The sequence below is a fragment of the Theobroma cacao genome, chromosome 9 (assembly GCF_000208745.1).
Source record: "Theobroma cacao cultivar B97-61/B2 chromosome 9, Criollo_cocoa_genome_V2, whole genome shotgun sequence".
NCBI lineage: Eukaryota > Viridiplantae > Streptophyta > Magnoliopsida > Malvales > Malvaceae > Theobroma > Theobroma cacao.
Window position 1 is genome coordinate 38047771 of NC_030858.1, and position 20692 is coordinate 38068462.

Sequence of the window (20692 nt, forward strand, 5' to 3'; positions counted from 1 at the left end):
CTATATGCACTGTAATAAACTTGGGCTTTTGTTGCATTTATTTGGTATAGCATATACTTATGCAGTAAAATTTTAAAAAGTACTGCTCTTTAAATTTTTATTTGCACTTTTTTTTACTTTTAATAACAATCAATAACGCCTACTCAATGCTAAAAAGACTACTAACAGCACTACAAAAAAAAAAAAAAATACAACCCAAGATTAAATTTGTCATAGTAATGTACTTTACATATATTACTACGTTGAGGGATGAAGAATTAACAGTCGAGAAGTCAATGCATTTGCAGTCATTAAATTTGGAGTGAATAGAGTTGAAATGTTCTATGCATAGTGGTAGCGGATGGGGAATTTAAATGAGATTGTATCATTCTATCTTCCGGTGTTTGCTAATTTTGGTGTTAAACTTGCTCTAATCATCTTAGTGAAGATCTTGATTTTGTATAATTTTCTGATACCTAAAGCTTTGTTTGGTTGAGAAACAAAAGACCAGTAGGAAATGGTCCAAAAAACTACGTACCACAACTTCTTGGGCGGCAAACTATAATGACAATCATTACTCGACCGAGCTTCCTGCTCGACATGTTTAGTTATGGATGCAATCAGAAATCACAGCATGGATCGTGTGACTTCATCTTCCAAATATGTTTTGAGGTTTCGTTCTCTTTCTCTGATCTTTAATCACTGTCTTTTTCTATGTGTTAACTTTAATTATATATCAAGCTGAAATGTTTTTGAACAATGGAAAAGCTAAGACAAGCAAATATGATCTAAATTTCATTTGCACTATATATTTTGTGACAGAGATCTGGGGCTTGCATGTTTTTGGTTGCTGTAGTCCTGTGAAATACATATGTATTTTAACGCACTTTTCTTCTCACCATGAACAACCAATTGCTGGGAATAAATCAAGCACTGGGCACTGCAGATAGAGCCTAAAACCTCGACTCAAAACTTCCTACTCCTACGTCCTAAGCCGCCTGATCTGAGTTAGAATCAGGCTCTCAGGCTAAAACTATTTTAGTCTAGTGTGTTATGTTAGCAAGAAAAAGAGAAAATGAAACAAAACTGAGGGAGATCTGGCCTGGAACTAGAGGCAATTGAAATTTTATTGCAAATACATGCCTTTGAGCATGGGAAAATTGACAGCATAAATCATAAAAAGGTTTGGCATTACTTCTTCAGTGCATGTCGGACACCAATCTATGATTTTGTCTTGTACAAGTACCAACAAGATCTGACTAGAACTCTCAGCAATTCATATAGTCAGATCCAGGGTACTCGACAGTTTAGGATTCATTGTAGAATCATCTTCTTTCAACTTGCTGCTCTTCGAGACCATGTTTACATTCACAGAATACATTTCTGTCTTTGAAGGAGAATATAAAGAAAGGGACAAATCTCTATCGGCAGCTTCTTCCTCAATATTGGAGGTTTTTCTCCCAACTTCTTGCCTCAGCTTTGTGCTCAGTGACAGGCTCAAATCAAGGTCCCCACCAAGAGCTTTTCTTTTGGCTATTCTTTGCCTTTCTGCTCCTCTTCCGCCAAGCCATTTGTTCGCAAAAGAAGGATGCATTAGTATTGGCTGCATTTGTGCTTGGATGGTTTCACAATCATCTGGCAACTGTAATTTATCTTGCAAGTCTTCCATTTTCCTGGCAGGCCGTTGATTGAAGATGAAGTTATTGTTCATGTAGAAAACCTCATTCCTTACGTTTGAACCAAGTTCTTCATTCATGTCTGAACCACCAGAACCAGCTTCCCTTCTACTATTTATGCAATTAGTCAAGTAAGGCTCAGACATACGGTTTCCACGAAAAGCACTCATTGAAATATCACTATACATAAGTAATGAGAGAGAGATGTTAGGCTTACAAAAGAACTAACAGCTCAACCTCTGGACGCAAAGATATTCAGGGTGGTTTTGTCAATCTATACCTGAAGTCAGAACTAACCCTTTGATCATGAAGCATGGACTGATGCCAAAGATTTTGAGAAAGGTTATCTACACTTCCCAAAAGCTGCTTGTTGTTTAAAACTATCATACCATAAAAGTAATATCAGAAAGATTGATAGAACGCCAAGAGATTAATCAACCCTAAATGTAAAATTTAGGATACATATGTTTGTATGGTCAACTTGTACCTTGACCCTGATCATCAATCTTCTTGCTCCGGTACATCTGTATGCTCAACAACCAAAATTGAAATCAGAACAATTACTTCTGTGCTATCTTCCTTAAAAGAATTTAATGTTTGATAACAAATTACCTGCAAATGGCTCTTGACATGAGCAATACTAAGACCCTTGATGTTCATTAGTTGCAAGACCAGTTTTGGTGTTGCTTCTACACCAAATAGAATATCAAAATATGATTTACAAGCAGGATCTTAAAGGTACAAAGCAGTTTGAAAAGGAGTAATTATGGAAAGAAATTCAAGGATCTTACTCTCCTGACCGCCAAGTCTCTCCACAGCTCGAACAAAACAAAGATGAAGTTCAGGGGTCCATCGCAGCCTAGGCATCTTTGATCTGACATACGGCCGCACCCCACTTGAAGTTGCCTTCTTCTCACCTTCTTCAACTATGCTGTTGCTTGAGCTTGCACTGTTCCTAGTCTTCCTTTCATCGTCACCTTCCTCTTCCTCATCCATGTTTAATGGATTCCTCTTTATGATTCGTGCAAGATAGCAGCCTTGTGGAAGAAATATGAGATAATTCAAACAGAAGTGATGATCAAACAAGTTCTGATAATTCCTCCACTTCTTTTCTTCAGACAGTAGTGTGATAAAGAAGGTTCCATAGCTTGGAAGAGTGTAGAGCTGGGTTTCCTACTAATCCAAATGGAAAGTAAAAACCCTAACACTCAGCCTTGGTGGAAAATTATTTTTCTACACACATAGCGGACCCAGATCTCATTCTTTGGATGGTGATGATGATGTTGACGGAAACACATGTGATGTCATGTATATCCATGGATGCAGTCATACTGTAGAAAGGTAAATGACAGGGAAGTACTAGAAGTAGATTCCGTCTTGGGCGGTGAACAAGGAGAACAATGTTCATGAGGTAATAACTAATGAAGCCAAAGATGGAAAACAATGCATGTTTTTTCTTTTATTTACAAAAAACCTCAATTCCATGAGTAAGTCTTTAATGCTTTCTACTGTCCTATTCACAAATTCTCAATGCTATCATTGATATCATTTTTAAAAAATTGAAAATTAAAGTTGATCGAGACATTTTTAGATATAAAAATCGAAACCAAAGGGTTTCTCTAATTCTTGTTCAACTTTTCTTTCATTATCTAAATAATTGTTATTGTGATAGCTTAATGGAGTTAAAAGATTAATTATCCTTTTTTCCTATAGCGGGAAGAGACAGTGAGATAAGCTCCTAGAAAACAGAAACGTTATGGGTGTGTGTTGCGGGAGACTGTGCTGTTGATTCTTGCTGTCGGTGATCACGGATTTGTCTTTGTCCCTTAACCATATGACCGCTCCTAATAACAACAAAGCTTGTATTTTCCTTGGCTTCTCCCAAGATTCCTCAGCCTCTCAAGTAGGAGATGTTAATTATATACGATCTGATGGTCCTCACACACTACATCGGATTCAATGATCTTCAAATTTTTCTTATCAAATTCGGACAGTCACAGCTTCCATGATCGCGATTCTCTCATGAGCACGAAAATTCATGATGGTTTTTTATCTGATTCTGGGGGTTTTGTCTTCCATGAAAATAATGTTTTGATGTTTGAGGAGGAGGAGATTCTTCTTTTTATAGCTCTCACATGGCCTATTGGCCAACATGTACACAAGACAACATAGCCTACTGCAAATGGAAGTAAAACCCATTCAAATCTTAATTTAAGAGAAAATTGTAAAAAATGATCTTTTTTTATAAAAATATTTTAAAAGTAACTATCAAAATAAATTTAAATAAATTAAACCATTAATCACAATTTCTTCTCATTTCTCTCCATTTGTGCTTGTATTTCTCTCTCACCATCCCAGTATTTCAAATTTTATCGATTTCTCTGTTCGGCATTCGTCTGTTATGCTTCCGATTTCTCTCTCACGTTTTCAGATTTCTCTTTCTTACGCTTTCAAAACACCAAACAATGGTTTTAACGTACTTGAGTAGGTGGCTATTTGAGAAATTTGATTTTTACGTATTTTGGATAAAATTAAAACGGTAGAAATAATCACAAATGTATGAAATAGCTTTTAATTGAATCAATTCGGGACCTAAATATCAATAAACTCAAAATTTTAAAATTTATAAATCTAGGTTTTCACAGAATTTTTTTTTTATTTTTAGTCAAAATAGGTGTTTTAGATAAAAAAATTTGTATTTTGATTAATGAAAACATGTTAGAAACACTTTAATCTGTGCCAAATTATCAAAAAAAAAAACAAAAAAAAAGTTGAGAAGATTTGAAGTTTCATAGGTTTTTGTACATGACGTGTCACAGGTTTTTGTACATGACGTGTAACAAGCTAACCATGGCTTGTCATAGGCTTTTGTACATGACGTGTTACACGCTAACCATGGCTTGTCACAGGTTTTTGTACATGGCATGTCACATATTTTTGTACATGATGTGTAACACTCTAACCATGACTTGTCACAGGTTTTTGTACATGACGTGTCACACGCTAATCATGGCTTGTCACAGATTTTTGTACATAGCGTGTCACAGATTTTTGTACATAGAGTGTAACACGCTAACCATGGCTTGTCACAGATTTTTGTACATGGCGTGTAACATCATAGCGTGTAACTTCATTAAGAGTAATTTTATCCAATTTAACTAAAAGTAGTTAAAATTATAAATAAGATTATTTTTAAAAATATCTTATCTTTAAATATTATTTTTTAAAATGCCCCTTAATTTAAAGCTAATTAAACATTAATATCATATTGCTGATGTTGAATATCGATTTTTACAAACTTATATGTCGAATTTACCATCTTTCCAGTTGAAATTTATACTTTCAATCATATTTTAAATCAAAAGAATTCTAAGAAACTTATTAACCTTAAAAATTAAAGAAACATATGAATAAGAATTTAAAGTAATCAAAAATGGATTTCAATCACATAAAGCAACTTTGTGTATGTTATTGAAATTTGGGTTATTGAGATTTGCTAAAAGAATTGTGCCATTTTAGCTGTTCTGTGTTTTGTTGGGAGAGACAAACGAAGGTCTCCAGACCTGCATGTGACAGAGGACATCAAACCAGTACATGGAAAAAAAAATTCTTTGTTTGATGTGTTTATTGAGACGTGGGAAGCTTCAATCACTGCAAAACTGTAGACAGGGTCAACTCCTAGCACAATCCTCTCCTATTATTTTAATCCCAAGGGATGTCACCTAAACATTATATAATATAGTGCATGAGAATACGTAGACCTTTATATGCGGATCAAGCCGATATTCCAGAATGAGCATATATGTCCTCGCTCTACCCATCACATTCCCATCATGGGTTATACATCATACATGCATTGTCATGACAGCATCGTGTCATGGTACATGCATAAGGCAATAGCCGATGTCCATCATCTTTGACGATGTCAATTGATAAAGTACCTTAACCCGAATTACTCAAATCCGTGATAGATAATAATTTTAAAATCGAAATTCAATTATAAAATATTTTAATCATATTTAATTAAATTAAATAATATAAAATATCCGATTACATAATATCCGTCAACATTATTAATCATTCATTTAACCCAAGAAACTTTTATGGGTTCAGCAGCAGAAAAGATGTTACCCGAAACTGAATCAAATCATTAACATTCTGAATAGTGTAGGAATGATGGACAATTTCCTGGATCTAGCCCAAGAAACTGGATGGGTTCAGCATCAGAAAAGCTAGCCCAGTCTCTACTTTTTCATCTCTCTGGGTTTGCCCAAGAGTCAAAATCAGCCCAACAAGGGATACCCAGGAATCTGGCCAAGGTTTTTTACTAGGAAAAGCACACGTGAACAAGAGATAGAAAAACCGAAAAGGACTGTTGACCTATTGTTCGGACGGACGGCCAGATAAGGCAAAAATGCAGAGGCAAGAAAATCCATGAAAAACCCAAGCAGTGGTGTTTACTAAAATTAGCTGAGAAGTCATCGTTGGGACACGTCTCCGCACTGTAAGCTCAGAAACTTGGTTCGACAGAAGGTGACGTCTTTGTAAGCTTTGTCTGTGGGACTTGGTAAGTCGAGCTTCTTCAGCCTTTGAAAACACTCTGCCCCGTTAGATACACCAACACCACCCAAAAAAATCCCATACCTTTTTTCTTCATCGCAGTTTATTGTTTGGCCTCTTCGGCTGAACTCCAAGAATCTTATCTTTACCCTTTGTTTCCCTTTTCAAGGATTCCTTTTTTGTCGTCGTTTTCTGTTCAGTTTCTCCAGCTCGAACCACTCTGGGATTCTGTTTGGATGCCGAGAAATACTAGAAAATTAGAAGAAAAAAGATAAACTATTCACTCCAGAGGGACCAGGCTGCTTTCTTTTGACCCGTATTAGACGTCGGTTTGGCTTTATTTTGCGGGAACTGAAGCTCACTTCTTGAAAGATTTTGTTTCTTTTCCCCTTCTTTCAACTGGCGACCAAGCTCTCCCCATATCCAACAAATGGCCTTTGCTCGTCAGTTCACCTCGTTGGCTGAATTATCTTTGCCTTTTCAAAGCCACCGATTTCTGGCTCCTCAATTTTATCAAACTTTCTTTTGGAGACATAGTCTTAGAAGAATTTCAACGAGGATCTGCAACCACCAAAATCCGAGCTTTGTTCTTAGGAAAATACAACCGAAAACAAGAGAGTGTAGGCTGTTTAAATCGGTGGAATTGGACCAATTTTTAACAAGTGATGATGAGGATGAAATGAGTGAAGGCTTTTTTGAGGCAATTGAAGAACTGGAGAGGATGACAAGGGAACCCTCTGATATTCTTGAAGAAATGAATGATAGGTTGTCATCAAGAGAGTTACAGTTGGTTTTAGTTTACTTTTCTCAAGAAGGGAGAGATTCTTGGTGTGCACTTGAAGTCTTTGAGTGGCTCAAGAAGGAGAATAAGGTTGATAATGAGACAATGGAACTTATGGTTTCTATTATGTGTAGTTGGGTCAAGAAGTTGATTGAAGGAGAGGGTGATGTTGGTGATGTGGTTGACCTCCTTGTGGACATGGATTGCGTGGGGTTGAAGCCGGGTTTTAGTATGATTGAGAAGGTGATTTCAATGTATTGGGAGATGGAGAAGAAAGACGGAGCTGTTGTGTTCGTGAAGGAGGTTTTGAGACGGGGAATTTCATATGAAGATGAAGATGGTGAAGGACAGAAGGGAGGGCCAACTGGTTATCTTGCTTGGAAGATGATGGTATGTTCTCTTAAGCTTTCATATTTTCCTATCCAGATATTCTAGTTTGTGTGTTAGAGATTAATTTCGTGTGCTTTTTGTGTAATAGAGAATTGGTTGAATCAAATTTGCTTGTTAGTTGGATTTTTCATTGTTATTCCTTTTGTTGATAACTTGGTTATGTTTCCTTCTTGTTCTTGGAATTAATGGTGGCTGCTTTCTATGTTTTGTCATTAGTTAGTCCTTCTTGTTTTTGTTTGTTGCCTAAGTGTTCATTACTTTCTTGATTGTCTATAACTATATTTTGATCCCTATGTTATACTAGTTAGAACTTTATGCTTTTATATGCAGAATGCCTACAGTTCAATGTTGTTTTTCTCTTCTGCTGATTATCTTCAATGGTTTCTGAATTGGGCTTTGTCATTCTTCATTATACTCTGCACTGAAAACAAGTTCTTAATGTCTCTCACAAAGTCACAGTTTATTGCCATTCCAGTGTGTATCTGTTAGACAGATTGTATTCTCATTCTGTGTCAATAACCAATCTACCTATGTTCTGCCAGGTTGAGGGTAACTACAGGGATGCCATCAAATTGGTGATTGAGCTTAGAGAATCTGGGTTGAAGCCTGAGATTTACAGTTACCTCATTGCAATGACAGCAATAGTCAAAGAGCTTAATGAATTTGCAAAAGCCTTGCGTAAGTTGAAAGGTTTTGCAAGGTCTGGTTTGGTTGCTGAACTTGATATGGAAAATGTAGAGCTTATAAAAAAGTATCAATCTGATCTTCTTGCTGATGGACTAAGATTGTCTAATTGGGCAATTCAAGAGGGAACTTCTTCACTTTTTGGGTTGGTTCACGAGAGGCTTCTTGCTATGTATATTTGTGCTGGCCGTGGACTTGAAGCTGAAAGACAGCTGTGGGAAATGAAACTTGCGGGTAAGGAGGCTGATGGAGACCTTCATGACATTGTTTTAGCTATTTGTGCTTCCCAAAAGGAGGCTAGTGCCATATCACGATTGCTTACTAGAATGGAAGTTTCAAGCTCTCTACGGAGGAAGAAAACTTTATCGTGGCTATTGAGAGGTTACATTAAAGGAGGGCACATTAGTGATGCTGCAGAAACAGTGATTAAAATGCTTGATTTGGGCTTACATCCAGAATATCTAGACAGGGCAGCTGTTCTGCAGGAACTGAGGAAAAGGATCCGACAGCCTGGAAACATCGAAACTTATGTTAATCTCTGCAAGCGACTATATGATGCGAGTTTGATCGGACCTTGCCTTATATATCTGTATATAAAGAAATATAAGCTTTGGGTTATAAAAATGCTTTAAAAGCTGATGAATGGCGATGACAATCTTGAACCCAGATTTCTTTTTGAAGCAGTATACTTTCTGGGTCAAGAATTCATTGGAAAAACACTGGAGTTTTGTAAAGGTGAATTTTGTATAGCTTTAAGTGGCCCTGGAGTCAGTATAAGGAACAAGGATGGTCGGTAAATATGCAGATCAACATTGAACACTGCAAATACATGTTGAGCATTTTGTTCTAGGGCGTCATGTAAATACATGTATTATACATAATAAAGAATTCTCCTCAAAATGTAACTAATGTGACTACCGCATTTGTGCTACAGATACGTTCTTGCATTATTCCCTTCCCTCTTTATTCCCTTGAATATATCATAGTTCCATCGGAGCTTCCTATACATAATATGAACCCGGTGATCTGCTAGTCTCCTGCACATGTTACAATCAAGCTCTGATCTTTTCTGATTGCAGCAGCTATCTTCACTTTATTTGCAATCTGTCCATTTCATTGTATTCATGACAACATAAAATGAAGAAAAGTTTTTGATATACATTAATACTTTGTTTAAGGACAGTAAAACTCTTAACCACAAGTTTAGGATGCAGTCCTAACTCTAACTACAAGTACGCCCGCTCGCAGCCTCTAGGATTAGACAATCCCACCAATAATTGTAATTTATTGCTACTAAAAAGCATAGACCATTCTACCAAAACAAAGAGTGATATAATGACCAAACTAAACATTAGGAAGTAAAGAAAACCTAATGTTACGTATGTTGTATGTCATCAAATGTTCTCGCATGAAATTGGCATTACCTAATTTAGCTTCACTTAACTAAAGCAAGAAATGCGGTTGTTAAGGATATATTGTTAGTGATGTTGGTAGCTCTCAACTGCAGGGAATATGGTATAATTCTCAGCTACTACTTGGATGATGTATATACCTTACCCCCTCGTCTGCACATGTTGGCAAGGAAGAGCAAAGAGATTTCGCTTCTTCTTGCTCGTGTCAACCATTACTCTTAGCTGCCGATTTTCTCGTTTAGATTGCAAGGGGTCAATCCTTTTCCATCTCATCCTTTCACCGCCGCCTGATAAGAACAAAAGCAGCTCTAGAATCTAGACTATCCAGTTCTTCATCGTCTGTGTTTTACACTCTACCAGAGAACTGGCAAGACTGGGACCATTGATGATTGAAAATCAGCAGTGAAAAATGTATATTGAGTTGGTAAAATCATCTCATTATGGCTAAAATTCGGTCAAACCAATAAATTTTTTTCAACCCTGTTGGTGTTAAAAGGGTTTTGGTTTGTGGCTTCCTTCATAGAACTGCAAAGATTCTTAGAAAACCTTGATTTAACAGTTCATGGAAATTTGCACTGTTTTGTTGCATATTGGGCCTGCTCCTCTCTCTCTTTCTCAATCAAAATGTCCAGGCAAGAAAACAGGCTGATTGCAGAATTCTCACAGGGGGGCCTAGCCACGTGATCATACTGTCTTGGCTCTATGCTCCTCCTTTTCTACCAGGATATATTCTGTTGTTGGGCACCTTTTTTGGCATATGGTATTGCAACTTGTAAATTATGTCTATAAACATTCTGGAGATGTTCACCAGAACCTTAAGTCATTTATTCACCCAATCAACTTCAGAACCTCATCACGGAAGAAAGAGAACGGTTAATTTATGAAAAAAGATGTACTTAGATCTATTTGGCTACCTAACCTTTCAAATAATTTGGTCCAATGTTTTCATTCCTCCATTTTTAATTCTCATTTGTTTAGAGAATCATTACCAATGTATCTTGGCATATGCATGGCACTTGGCAGATCTACTTTATAGTTTAATGTGATTTAATTAATGGGGTTGCGCCTTGTTATCTTAATCTATTTTCTATTGGTGAATAAAATTATCTTAATAGGTTAAGAAAATATGCAGGAACATCCATGATTTAGACATCTGAACCAATAGCAGCACACCAAGCTATTAGTCTTTTCTGCTACAGGAGGACAGAATACTGTTTCCTCTTTTTTTTTTTGGTTTAACATTTATTCTTGATAGAAATGGTGTCTGCCAGAGAAAAACCAAACTTACTAAGGAAAATGAACACATAATGGAAGATATCTGCTTTATCACATTTATTGGCCTATTTTTTTTGTTGGACAACTATATTTGAAGCTTAATCTCTTCGACTCAAATTGCAGTCAATCCTCGACAAACATAAATATTTATGATATCACGGACATGAACAATACTTTAAATATAAATCCTGACATTGTATTTCACCACAAAGAACTGTTGGCTTGATGGATAAAGTCTGGCCTAAATACATGTGGTTCTTGTCATGAATTACTCCATTTCCTTTGTTGAATGATTAAGCACCAAACATCTTAAATTTTGAACGAGATTGTCGTTGAAAATTTGAAAACAGCATCCTCAACTGTAGGATCTGTCTAGTATTTGATGAGACCCATGACCATATTACATTACATGTAACATGATCCATAGGGCAACCAAAGCCACCCACCTTTGCTTAACCTTTTGAGATATACCCAATTTAATCCATCTTTTCTAATGTTAATATATCAATAGTTAAACCTTAAGTTACCTTCATTAGAAGAAATCAACTTATGAGCACCCAGTTGACAAAGTTGAGTTGGTCCCAGTTCTCATCTCCCCTTTGATGCTGACATGGTATAATCCATTGGAAACCGGCTCCATCCTGGTCTTTGTTTTGGCATTGGAGTTAGCCACCAAATTAGCCATCTTTCTTTCTGGTAACACCAACACCAAAACTGCCAAAGTTTTATAATAATAAGGCTCACTGTTTTCCATAAGAAAGAGAGAGAGAGAGAGGGAGGGAGAAAGCTCAGAAGAATCTATCCTATGAAAGAAAGAGAAAGGAAACTCAAAGAGTAGTACTTGTTGCAAAATTTTTTTCTTCCCTTTGTTGGGCTTCTGCCCCTGCATCACACCTTCCCCTCTCTGTTTCCCTGGTGCTTGAAGAAGGAAAGAAAGGAGGTAAACAACCATTTTTTTCTCAAAGCTCTTTTCTTTCTGTTTTGTTTGTTGATTTTTTTAGCCAAAGACCAGACATTTCTATGTCAGTAGAAGTTAGTAAATTTTGCTTGAAAGAGTGAAGAAAAACCACCATATGGTATATACTGAATAGAAAATGCGTGGCATTAAGCTAATAGAAAGATTCAAAAGCACTCAAGTTCATGCCTTGAATCCACCAGATACCACTGTTGTTAACACCACTGGCTCTTCTTCCACAGCAGGTAAGCTTAATAATCATAGAGTCAAATTTATAGGGTCAAAACTCAAATCCAATAAAGCCAGTTCTGTCTCAGCAGCTAAAACTCTGCTTCCTTTTGGACTCCCTCGAGCTGACCTTCTTGAACCACCCATAGAACCTCACTTAAAACAAATTCAATTAGTAGAAACCTTAGCTGATCTTTACCGCCGGTTCGAAACTTGTTTAGAATCAGAGAAATCATTGATATGCATTGAACAGTACTCATTTTTGGGTAGCCTCGGTGATCTTAAGTTACTGAGAAGGTGCCTCCGTGTTGCAAGGCAACATGCCTTTGACGTGCACTCAAAGGTAGTTCTATCAGCTTGGTTAAGGTATGAGAGGAGAGAAGATGAGCTTGATGGCGTATTTCCCATGGATTGTAGTGGGTTCATTCTTGAATGTCCCAAGGCTGCTCTGGTATCTGGGTACGATCCAAATACAATTTATGACCACTGCAAGTGTTATCAAGAGTGTACCAAGTCTGCTGATGCGCAAATCTCTAAGGGGAATGAGTGTTTGACATTGGAAGAAGATAGTGATATTTCCTTTTATGTTTGCAATGAGGAGATAAATTGTATTCGATTTAAGATTGCTGCACTTTCCAGCCCATTTAAGACAATGCTATATGGGAGTTTCATAGAGTCAAAAAGTTATAAAATTGATTTTTCTCAAAATGGTATCTCTGTAGAGGGAATGAGAGCTGTGGATTTGTACAGTAGGAATAGGAGGGTGGATTTGTTTTCTCCTGAGATTGTTCTGGAGCTCTTATCTTTTGCAAATAGGTTCTGTTGTGAGGAAATGAAGTCTGCTTGTGATATTCATTTGGCTTCTTTAGTAAGCTGTATAGAGGATGCATTGGTCCTTATTGAATATGGGTTAGAGGAAAGGGCAAATGTTCTAGTAGCTTCATGTTTGCAGGTGCTGCTAAGAGAGCTCCCAAGTTCTCTTTATAACCCCAAAGTGATGAAAATATTTTGTAGCTTTGAGGCAAGGGAGAGATTGGCATCAGCTGGGCACGCTTCTTTCTTCTTGTATTATTTCCTAAGCCAGGTGGCTATGGAAGAAAATATGGTGTCAAATGCAACAGTGATGTTGTTGGAAAGGTTGAGAGAATGTGCCACAGAAAAGTGGCAGAAGGCTCTTGCTTTGCATCAACTGGGTTGTGTGTTGCTCGAGAGAAAAGAGTATAGAAGTGCTCAATATTGTTTTGAAGCAGCTACAGAGGCAGGTCATGTTTATTCATTAGCTGGTATGGCAAGATCCAAGTACAAGCAAGGGCAACAGTATTCAGCCTATAAGTTGATGAGCTCACTTATCTCTGAGTATAAAGCAGTTGGGTGGATGTACCAAGAACGGTCTTTGTATAATGTTGGGAAGGATAAGATTGCTGATTTGAACATTGCAACTGAATTGGATCCCACCTTGTCATTCCCATATAAATATAGAGCAGTCTCAAAGGCAGAGGAGAAGCAAACTAGGGCTGCTATTTCAGAGATTGACAGAATCATTGGATTCAAGCTTGCACCAGACTGCCTAGAATTGCGAGCTTGGTTCTTCATAGTAATTGAGGATTATGGAAGTGCTTTGAGAGATATTACAGCACTGTTAACTTTGGAGCCAAATTACAGGATGTTCAATGAGCAAATAAGCGGGGATGATTTGATTGAGCTCCTAAACCATAAGGTTCAGCAGGGAAGTCAGGCTGACTGCTGGATGCAGCTTTATGAGCGATGGTCTTCTGTAGATGATATTGGCTCTCTAGCTGTCATTCACCAGATGCTGGTTAATGATCCTGGAAAAAGCCTCCTGAGGTTTCGGCAATCTCTGCTTCTTTTGAGGTAAGTTTTTTCTTATCAAGTTTTTGTTTAGGTGTCTTATTGAACTGCAATTCTTGCTCTGTCTATGGATTTTTAATAAGGTTGTTGGATTTCTAGAATCCTTTGGTCTTCAAAATAGACATCTGGATTTTTTAGAATCCATAGTGATTCAAATGCTGTCTTATACAGGAATCATGTTGCTTTAAGTTGAGATAATAGACTTATACCTGTGTACAGGATATTGGTGTCATGTCTTGTTCTGTTTTCTTTTAGCTGATGTCTTTTTCCGTTCAAAGTTTCCTGTTTTGGGATGTAATTGTTCTCAGCTTTTATCCTTCTATATTTGATGAGATGAAGAATACTGAATATCAATTAACATTGCAGGCTAAATTGTCAGAAGGCTGCTATGCGATGTTTGCGATTGGCTCATAATCTTTCTAGTTCTGAGCACGAAAAGTTAGTTTATGAAGGATGGATTTTATATGACACTGGCAATCGGGAAGAAGCTCTTGCTAGAGCTGAGAAGTCCATATTGATTCAGAGGTCATTTGAAGCCTTTTTCCTGAAAGCGTACACATTGGCAGATTCGAGTCTGGATCCTGAATCTTCTTCTTATGTCATTCAACTTCTGGAGGAAGCCCTTAGATGCCCTTCTGATGGTCTTCGGAAAGGACAAGTGAGTAAATCTATGTTTGGACTCTGTCATTTGACCATCATCATACATATTTGATTGTCTATGGTAATATTTGTGCAGGCACTCAATAATTTAGGCACCATCTATGTGGATTGTGGTAAACTGGATCAAGCTGCAAACTGCTATATGAATGCTCTTGAAATCAAGCATACAAGAGCTCATCAAGGGTTAGCACGTGTATATTTATTAAGAAATCAGCGAAAAGCTGCATACGATGAGATGTCCAAGCTAATAGAGAAGGCACATAATAAGGCCTCAGCATATGAAAAGCGATCTGAATATTGTGATCGTGAGATGGCAAAGAATGATCTCAACATGGCAACAAAACTGGATCCACTTAGAACATACCCATACAGATACAGGGCAGCTGGTAATTTTCTAATTTCTTTTCTCAGTTTATGAAATATGATTCTGGTTGGAGACCCATATTTTTCCTTGGTTCTTGAGCATGCATGACTTCTTGCTTACAAAGAAAGACTCATTCTGAATCCGAGAAATAGCTGAACTTCAAAGATTTTTGGGACTCTTTAGGTTAAGTAGGTTGAGTGCTTCTTGCTTCTTGCACCAATTGTCACTGTTGGCAAGGTGTACATGATCAATCACTCTAAGCAAGTCTTCCCTTAGAGTTCTATAGGCACCCATTTCCCTATTCTTAATGACTTGATTATAAGAAAGGACATGAAGTACATATCTAGATATGTTGTAAAGATGGAACATCGATCTTTTACTGGCCTAGTTTTCTTTGTGCCAAGAAAAAATGATCTTCTTCCAATTTTCTATTTTAATATATAGCAGGGGGATAATATTTCTGTAATCATACTGTCTGTTTCTATTGGCCCCAGTTTTTGTTTATTTTATAGAAAATTTTTTACTTCAATACATCTTTGTCATATGAGAAATTTAAAATCAGTGTTGACATGCGGCATTATTTTATTATCAGTGCTAATGGATGACCAAAAAGAAACTGAAGCAGTTGAAGAGCTTTCAAAGGCCATAGCTTTCAAGCCTGACCTGCAAATGCTTCATCTTCGAGCAGCATTTTACGAGTCAATAGGTGATCTCAACTCGGCTCTCTGTGATTGTGAAGCAGCTCTCTGCTTGGACCCAAACCATATGGATACTCTTGATCTGTATAACAGAGCACGGGACCGAGCCACCCATCCACAAGAAAATGTGAGAGGCATGGGGAGTTAGTTGTCAGCAACAAGGAAAAGAATCATGGAGTCTTTTCACATAGCTTTGTTTCCTTCCTGGAAATGATGGGCTTGTAAGCATGTAGCTGCTGAATGACAATGGTTATTAAGACCATGAGAGTTGCGTGTAAATATGAGCATTATGGAACTAACGATATGGTGAAATAGAACACGCAGCCTATCCTCCATCTTCCTGGAAATCATTAGTTTCATGCGACAGAATTGATTCTTCATGATAGTGGCAAGAGATGCAGGTTAAAGAGTTTACAATGTTGTAACTCTAGTCATTGCTTACAAAAAAAAAAAAAATGGTATACAGTTCACCAAATATCTTATCATTCGAGAAGGACTTCTTGTCATTACTACTCTTAAATCGTCTTGTACATGAACAAGATTTAAACAGGCTTAAATCTCATTTTAGCTTGTAATTTTTGGTTCTTTTATCTTCTTTTGCTTGCAATTTGGTAGGCCTTCTGGTAAACTTCTCCTTTTCTACCAACTGAATCTCTCCCTCCATGTTCCTCTCTCTCCCTCTCTCTTTTGTCCCTCAAATGATATAGTTCCAGTCTATTTCCAACAGCTCTCCAAGGCCACTTGACTTCATGCTTAATGAAGAAGATGATAGAAAGTAGAAGAGTTTCGGAGGTAAGAGTGATCAGATGGTTTAAAACATACTGATACAGGATAAAGGGAAGAGAATCAACATCTATTCATCTCCCAAGCTGTTGTACTGGAATTTATACAACCCATTTTAACATATGAATGAACAAATGAGGAAATGGAAAGGGAAAAAAAAACGAAAAGAATGTAGTAGCAGCAAACCAAGGCCAGCAACTCTTCCTCTCTCAGTATATACAAAGAATCATTTCTCCTTACCAGGCATTAGATTAGAGAAACCAGAATCTACCCGAAGCTCCATATGGTTCAGAACCCAACAACAAAAACACGGAAAAAAGAGAATGCAAATTTATTCAGGTTTCAACTTCACTGATCAACTTGCTTCTGTAGACAGGATTTCAAGCTCGGCCCACCAAAGGGGAGATAGTTTTGGAGTTGCTCCATCAGGTCCCATTGCTGTGATCTCTTTCAACTTAGCTGCGATTTCTCTCATTGTTGGTCTCTCTTTAGGATCAGGATGAACACAACTTTTAATCACTTCAAAAAGTTTCTCTAGCTCATCTTCTTGGAAAGATTTAAGAGTTGGATCCACCATTTCTTTCAAGGGTTGGTCCCTTCTCAAATAGTCGGAGGCCCAGTCTGCAAGAGAGCCATTGTCAACCGAATATGGGATCCTACCAGTTATCATTTCAAACAATATTACACCGAAGCTGTAAACGTTGCTGTCTGCATCTGCTGATGGGGATTCTAAGAGCTCCATGGTAGCTGATCCCACCTTGGCTGCGGTAGCATTATTCATGAAGCTGAAATCAGATATTTTGGCAGCATAGTCTTCAGTCAGATAGACAGAGCAAGACTGCAGGTTTCTAGGGGCTATAGGTGGAGTTAGCTGATGCATGTGCTCAAGGCAGTATGCTACTCCCATGGCTATTCTCAATCGCATTCCCCAGTCCAAGTGCTCGGCTTCTTGTACTGCAAGAAATCCAGAATTCAGCATCATACAAGCCATTATCAGTTTATTTGGAATCATTTCATAAACACTCTTCTTATGCTACAGATTAAAGGGTTAAAAGGACTTACTATGTAGATGCTCAAAGAGTGTTCCATTAGGAGCATACTCAAAAACCATCATTCTTGTGAAAGGCACATTTTCTTCGCAATAGCCGATGAGGTTCACAAAATTCTTGTGGTTCACTTTAGACAATGTGTCTATCTGAAGGAATGAAATCATCGAGGTTCAGCAATGGTCTAGGAAGTGTTTTAAAGACTACAGTGATTCATGATATGGCAGTACCTTCTTTCTAAATTGTGTTTCTAAATTCTTTGACCAATCTTCACGAGATGCAACTGCAGTTGATGTCACGGCTATTTCAACCCCACTTGATAGAGTTCCCTTATAGACTGTGCCATCCGAAAAAGTGCCAATTATGTTGCTGAAATCTTCACAGGCTGCTTCAAGTTCTGATCGCTTGAGCTTTGGTGCACCTGAAATGCAGACACCAATATAAAGATGATGCAAATCTGTAGACTATGCTGATACAGAGAGAGGTTCCAAAAACCCCATCTTCGTTTCACAAAGAACAAATTTAATCCAAAATTCTGAGCCAAAAGGCACATAGAGTAGTTTTGCCAAAGAGTTCGATGTAAATTGCCTAAAAGAATGCCTTTTGGGCTACATATATTTATAGCAAGAAATGCATGCGAAGTATTGTGAAACGAAGGAAACATACCTGTTACAAATGCCTTCTGCAGCTGCCCACTTAATCCAGTGGCCCAAGGTTTTACGGTAACTACCTTGCTACTTCGGAAGAGGACAATGCCTAGGACTGAAATCAAAACAAACACAGAACCCCCAATACTTGCAACCAAAACTAGAACCATATGATGCTTTATGTCAGAACTCTCATCTGCTATTTGGCTTGGAGTTGAAGCAGGGAAATTGGTAGGGACACCATGTGATTGTGGTGGTTCAGAGATAAATACTGGTGGATCAACAGGAGGTTGTGAAGCTGGAGTCGGTGCTAGTGCAGGTGAAGGTGAAGGTGGCAAAAAGATACTAGAGGGGGACGCTGCTGGAGACGAAAATGGCGACTCCAATGGAGATAGAGATGGTGACAAGGATGATGGTGAAGGTGACACTGAAGGTGAAAATGGGGATTCTGATGGTGAAGACAGATGATTAGGTGCAATTGAAGGTGATGGTGACAGTTGGGAATCCCTTTCATTGGCTTTCACTGCATTTGAGGTATCTACTACCTGCTGCAGCCGCCTCCAGTGAACTACATCTTCTGGCTGCGCAATGTTCCTAGCAATGAGAAGATGTCATGAAGCAAATGGCTAATACACTGTAGCAGCATCTGAAGATAGTGTGTCAATTTCACTTGCTTACCGAGGAAAACCTCCATTTTTACAAGATGGTCTAGTAGCACCATTAGTCAGCTGATTCTCATCTACTTGAAATTCGGAAAGCTTCTTAACCTCATTCAATTCAGGTGCTAGGCTGCCAAGAAACTCATTGTTGTCGAGTAAACTGCATCAAGAACAAATTGGAAAAAAAAGGACTAAATAAAAAGCCGCAATAAAATAAAACTGAACATAAACAACCTGAAAAGAGGATCTTACAGAGTTGTGAGGGAAAGATTATTGCCAAAATTAGATGGAAATGGTCCACTAAAGTTATTGTATCCTAAATCCAACACCTCCAGCTCCTTCAATTCCCAGATTTCTTCAGGAACGGTTCCTGAAAAAGAATTGTTGCGCAATATGCTGCAATTGTGCAAGATCGAAAGCAGCAGTAAGAAAATGGTTTAGATAAAGAAGATTTGTCAAAAGTATAAATCAACTAATGATAAGACTTACATAGATTTTAAATACCCCAGCTTCCCAACCTCAGGTCCCAGGGTCCCAACAAGGCAAAGATCTTTCAAATTTCTGCAAGGAGCATAGATCTGACTTCAGGGTTACCATCTAAACTAGATATTTTTGGAATCACTTCATCAAAAAACAATGGAATGAAAAGCCAGGAAACTGCAACAACAGGTAAGTTATACATCATATGGAAGCAATAAGCAGTTGGTTATCTTATCAATATCTTAGCTTTATATCCAATGCAATTCTTCATGAGCAACTTCTACATCAGGCAACAACCAAAACCCTTTTTACCCCTTCAGAGAAAAATCACTCTGAGAATCAACAAAGAGCCAAATTCCAGTAATTGACTCTGCATGCCTTGAAATTGTTAATCAGCTTGCCAAGACCTGGAATCTAAGATGACCCAACGAACTACCATTAACAAAAGGGATTCTGAATGTTTTCCTATCAACAATATCTCCCCCTAAATCTTTACAAATTTGGATCTAATTCTGTAAACTATACTAGGTACTCTAATACTAAAATTTACAAACAGAAACAAGCTACATTAGTTCTAGGATAGCTTAGTTTAGAAAGTATAATGGCAGACGATTATCCAGAACATTAACCGTAGCCTCTAATTTGTATAATTATATGAAAATGAGCAGATCTTCAAACAAAATAACACCAAAGAGTGAGAAAATTTGCAGGAGAAGAGAAACTCACAGAATGACTACTTTTCCATCGGAGCACTCGACCCCGAACCAAGAACAGGGATCAATCTCTCCATCATTTTCCTTCCAGTTCCACAAAGCACCAAAAGGGTCGATCACCACTCTCTCTCTGAACCTCAACAAAGCCAAACCTGTGCCATTTTTTACACACACACACACAGATATATCTGTTTCAGGGCCTCAAGAAACTGTACGGACATGCAAAGCTAGCCACATGCCATGGTCGTTGGTATATTACCTTCACTGTTGGAAGCCGAGGAAAAGCTCATGTTCTGATCAAACAGTGACAAGACCAGCATTAACATCATCCTGAACTTGAACAGCTTGAATCCCCACCGTCCATCCATGTCCCAACAAGAAGATTTCCAAGGCTTTTCCTATCAACTTTTGAGAAAACAAAGAGATTCAAATATATATTACAGACAGAATGATACAAAGACTATTACAGAGCTTCTTCGAGCCTGCTTAGAGGCTGCTAGCAAATTTGGACGAAAAGAGAAGAAAGCGCGTGTGCATATCGGTGATTATTTATTATATGAAATGAAACCGTTTGTAAGTTAAAACCGAATAAACTTCTTCAACAAGACCCAAAGACATGGAGACACTCACGGTTTTAACAGAGACAAAAGAAAAAGAAAATGTAAAACTGGGTTCTTAGTTTGGTCTTCTTCGGCGGATTCACAAGCTGTTGGAATTTTGATTTGTCTGCTTGCTGATGGGATTGACCCTCTCCTCCCTTTCCATATTTATAGCGCCGTCCTGTGAAATCCCCCCACGTGCCTTTCACATGGTGAATATTCTTCTTTTCTTTT

At 37.8% G+C, this 20692-nt stretch overlaps 4 protein-coding genes across 6 annotated transcripts; 2 read left to right on the forward strand and 2 right to left on the reverse strand.

Moving 5' to 3' along the window:
* LOC18590995 lies at window positions 1130–3662 on the reverse strand. The gene is made up of 6 exons (XM_018126954.1): window positions 3654–3662; window positions 2447–2828; window positions 2268–2344; window positions 2143–2179; window positions 1936–2035; window positions 1130–1835 (listed from the first exon to the last, which is right to left on the reverse strand). The coding sequence occupies exons 1-6, from the start codon at window positions 3660–3662 to the stop codon at window positions 1256–1258; spliced, it is 1185 nt and encodes a 394-aa protein (XP_017982443.1). The 3' UTR covers window positions 1130–1255.
* On the forward strand, window positions 6018–9024 carry LOC18590996 (pentatricopeptide repeat-containing protein At2g30100, chloroplastic). Of its 2 annotated transcripts, XR_001929378.1 has the most exons (3): window positions 6018–7386; window positions 7929–8792; window positions 8840–9024. XR_001929378.1 is itself a non-coding variant. In XM_018127122.1 (2 exons), the coding sequence occupies exons 1-2, from the start codon at window positions 6646–6648 to the stop codon at window positions 8700–8702; spliced, it is 1515 nt and encodes a 504-aa protein (XP_017982611.1). In that variant the 5' UTR covers window positions 6018–6645; the 3' UTR covers window positions 8703–9024. The 2 variants fall into 2 exon arrangements, 1 of the variants encoding a protein (XP_017982611.1); XM_018127122.1 differs by having other exon boundaries at window positions 7929–9024.
* On the forward strand, window positions 11852–16116 carry LOC18590997 (ethylene-overproduction protein 1). Its single transcript, XM_007016882.2, has 4 exons — window positions 11852–13812; window positions 14176–14467; window positions 14546–14855; window positions 15426–16116. The coding sequence occupies exons 1-4, from the start codon at window positions 11852–11854 to the stop codon at window positions 15677–15679; spliced, it is 2817 nt and encodes a 938-aa protein (XP_007016944.2). The 3' UTR covers window positions 15680–16116.
* Window positions 16316–20630, reverse strand: LOC18590998 (inactive receptor-like serine/threonine-protein kinase At2g40270). 2 transcript variants are annotated; one of them, XM_007016883.2, is made up of 10 exons: window positions 20490–20630; window positions 20119–20264; window positions 19873–20011; window positions 19156–19227; window positions 18919–19062; window positions 18686–18826; window positions 18027–18601; window positions 17591–17781; window positions 17377–17509; window positions 16670–17268 (listed from the first exon to the last, which is right to left on the reverse strand). In XM_007016883.2, the coding sequence occupies exons 2-10, from the start codon at window positions 20225–20227 to the stop codon at window positions 16670–16672; spliced, it is 2103 nt and encodes a 700-aa protein (XP_007016945.2). In that variant the 5' UTR covers window positions 20228–20264; window positions 20490–20630. The 2 variants fall into 2 exon arrangements, with proteins under 2 accessions (XP_007016946.2, XP_007016945.2); XM_007016884.2 differs by lacking the exon at window positions 20490–20630 and having other exon boundaries at window positions 16316–17268; window positions 20119–20227.

Bases quoted from the DNA above. Each gene is read 5' to 3' on its own strand.
- LOC18590995 (XM_018126954.1), bottom strand. The intron at 2,345-2,446 runs GTAAGATCCTTG...TATTTGGTGTAG, and splicing joins GAGACTTGGCGGTCAGGAGA to AAGCAACACCAAAACTGGTC. The intron at 2,180-2,267 runs GTAATTTGTTAT...TTGAGCATACAG, and splicing joins ATGTCAAGAGCCATTTGCAG to ATGTACCGGAGCAAGAAGAT.
- LOC18590996 (XM_018127122.1), top strand. From the start codon at position 6,646: ATGGCCTTTGCTCGTCAGTTCACCTCGTTGGCTGAATTATCTTTGCCT. The intron at 7,387-7,928 runs GTATGTTCTCTT...ATGTTCTGCCAG, and splicing joins ATCTTGCTTGGAAGATGATG to GTTGAGGGTAACTACAGGGA.
- LOC18590998 (XM_007016884.2), bottom strand. From the start codon at position 20,227: ATGGATGGACGGTGGGGATTCAAGCTGTTCAAGTTCAGGATGATGTTA. The intron at 19,228-19,872 runs GTGAGTTTCTCT...TGCTCCTTGCAG, and splicing joins GATGGAAAAGTAGTCATTCT to AAATTTGAAAGATCTTTGCC. The intron at 17,782-18,026 runs GTATGTTTCCTT...TCTGCATTTCAG, and splicing joins GCAGAAGGCATTTGTAACAG to GTGCACCAAAGCTCAAGCGA.
- LOC18590997 (XM_007016882.2), top strand. From the start codon at position 11,852: ATGCGTGGCATTAAGCTAATAGAAAGATTCAAAAGCACTCAAGTTCAT. The intron at 14,468-14,545 runs GTGAGTAAATCT...ATATTTGTGCAG, and splicing joins ATGGTCTTCGGAAAGGACAA to GCACTCAATAATTTAGGCAC. The intron at 14,856-15,425 runs GTAATTTTCTAA...TTTTATTATCAG, and splicing joins ATACAGATACAGGGCAGCTG to TGCTAATGGATGACCAAAAA.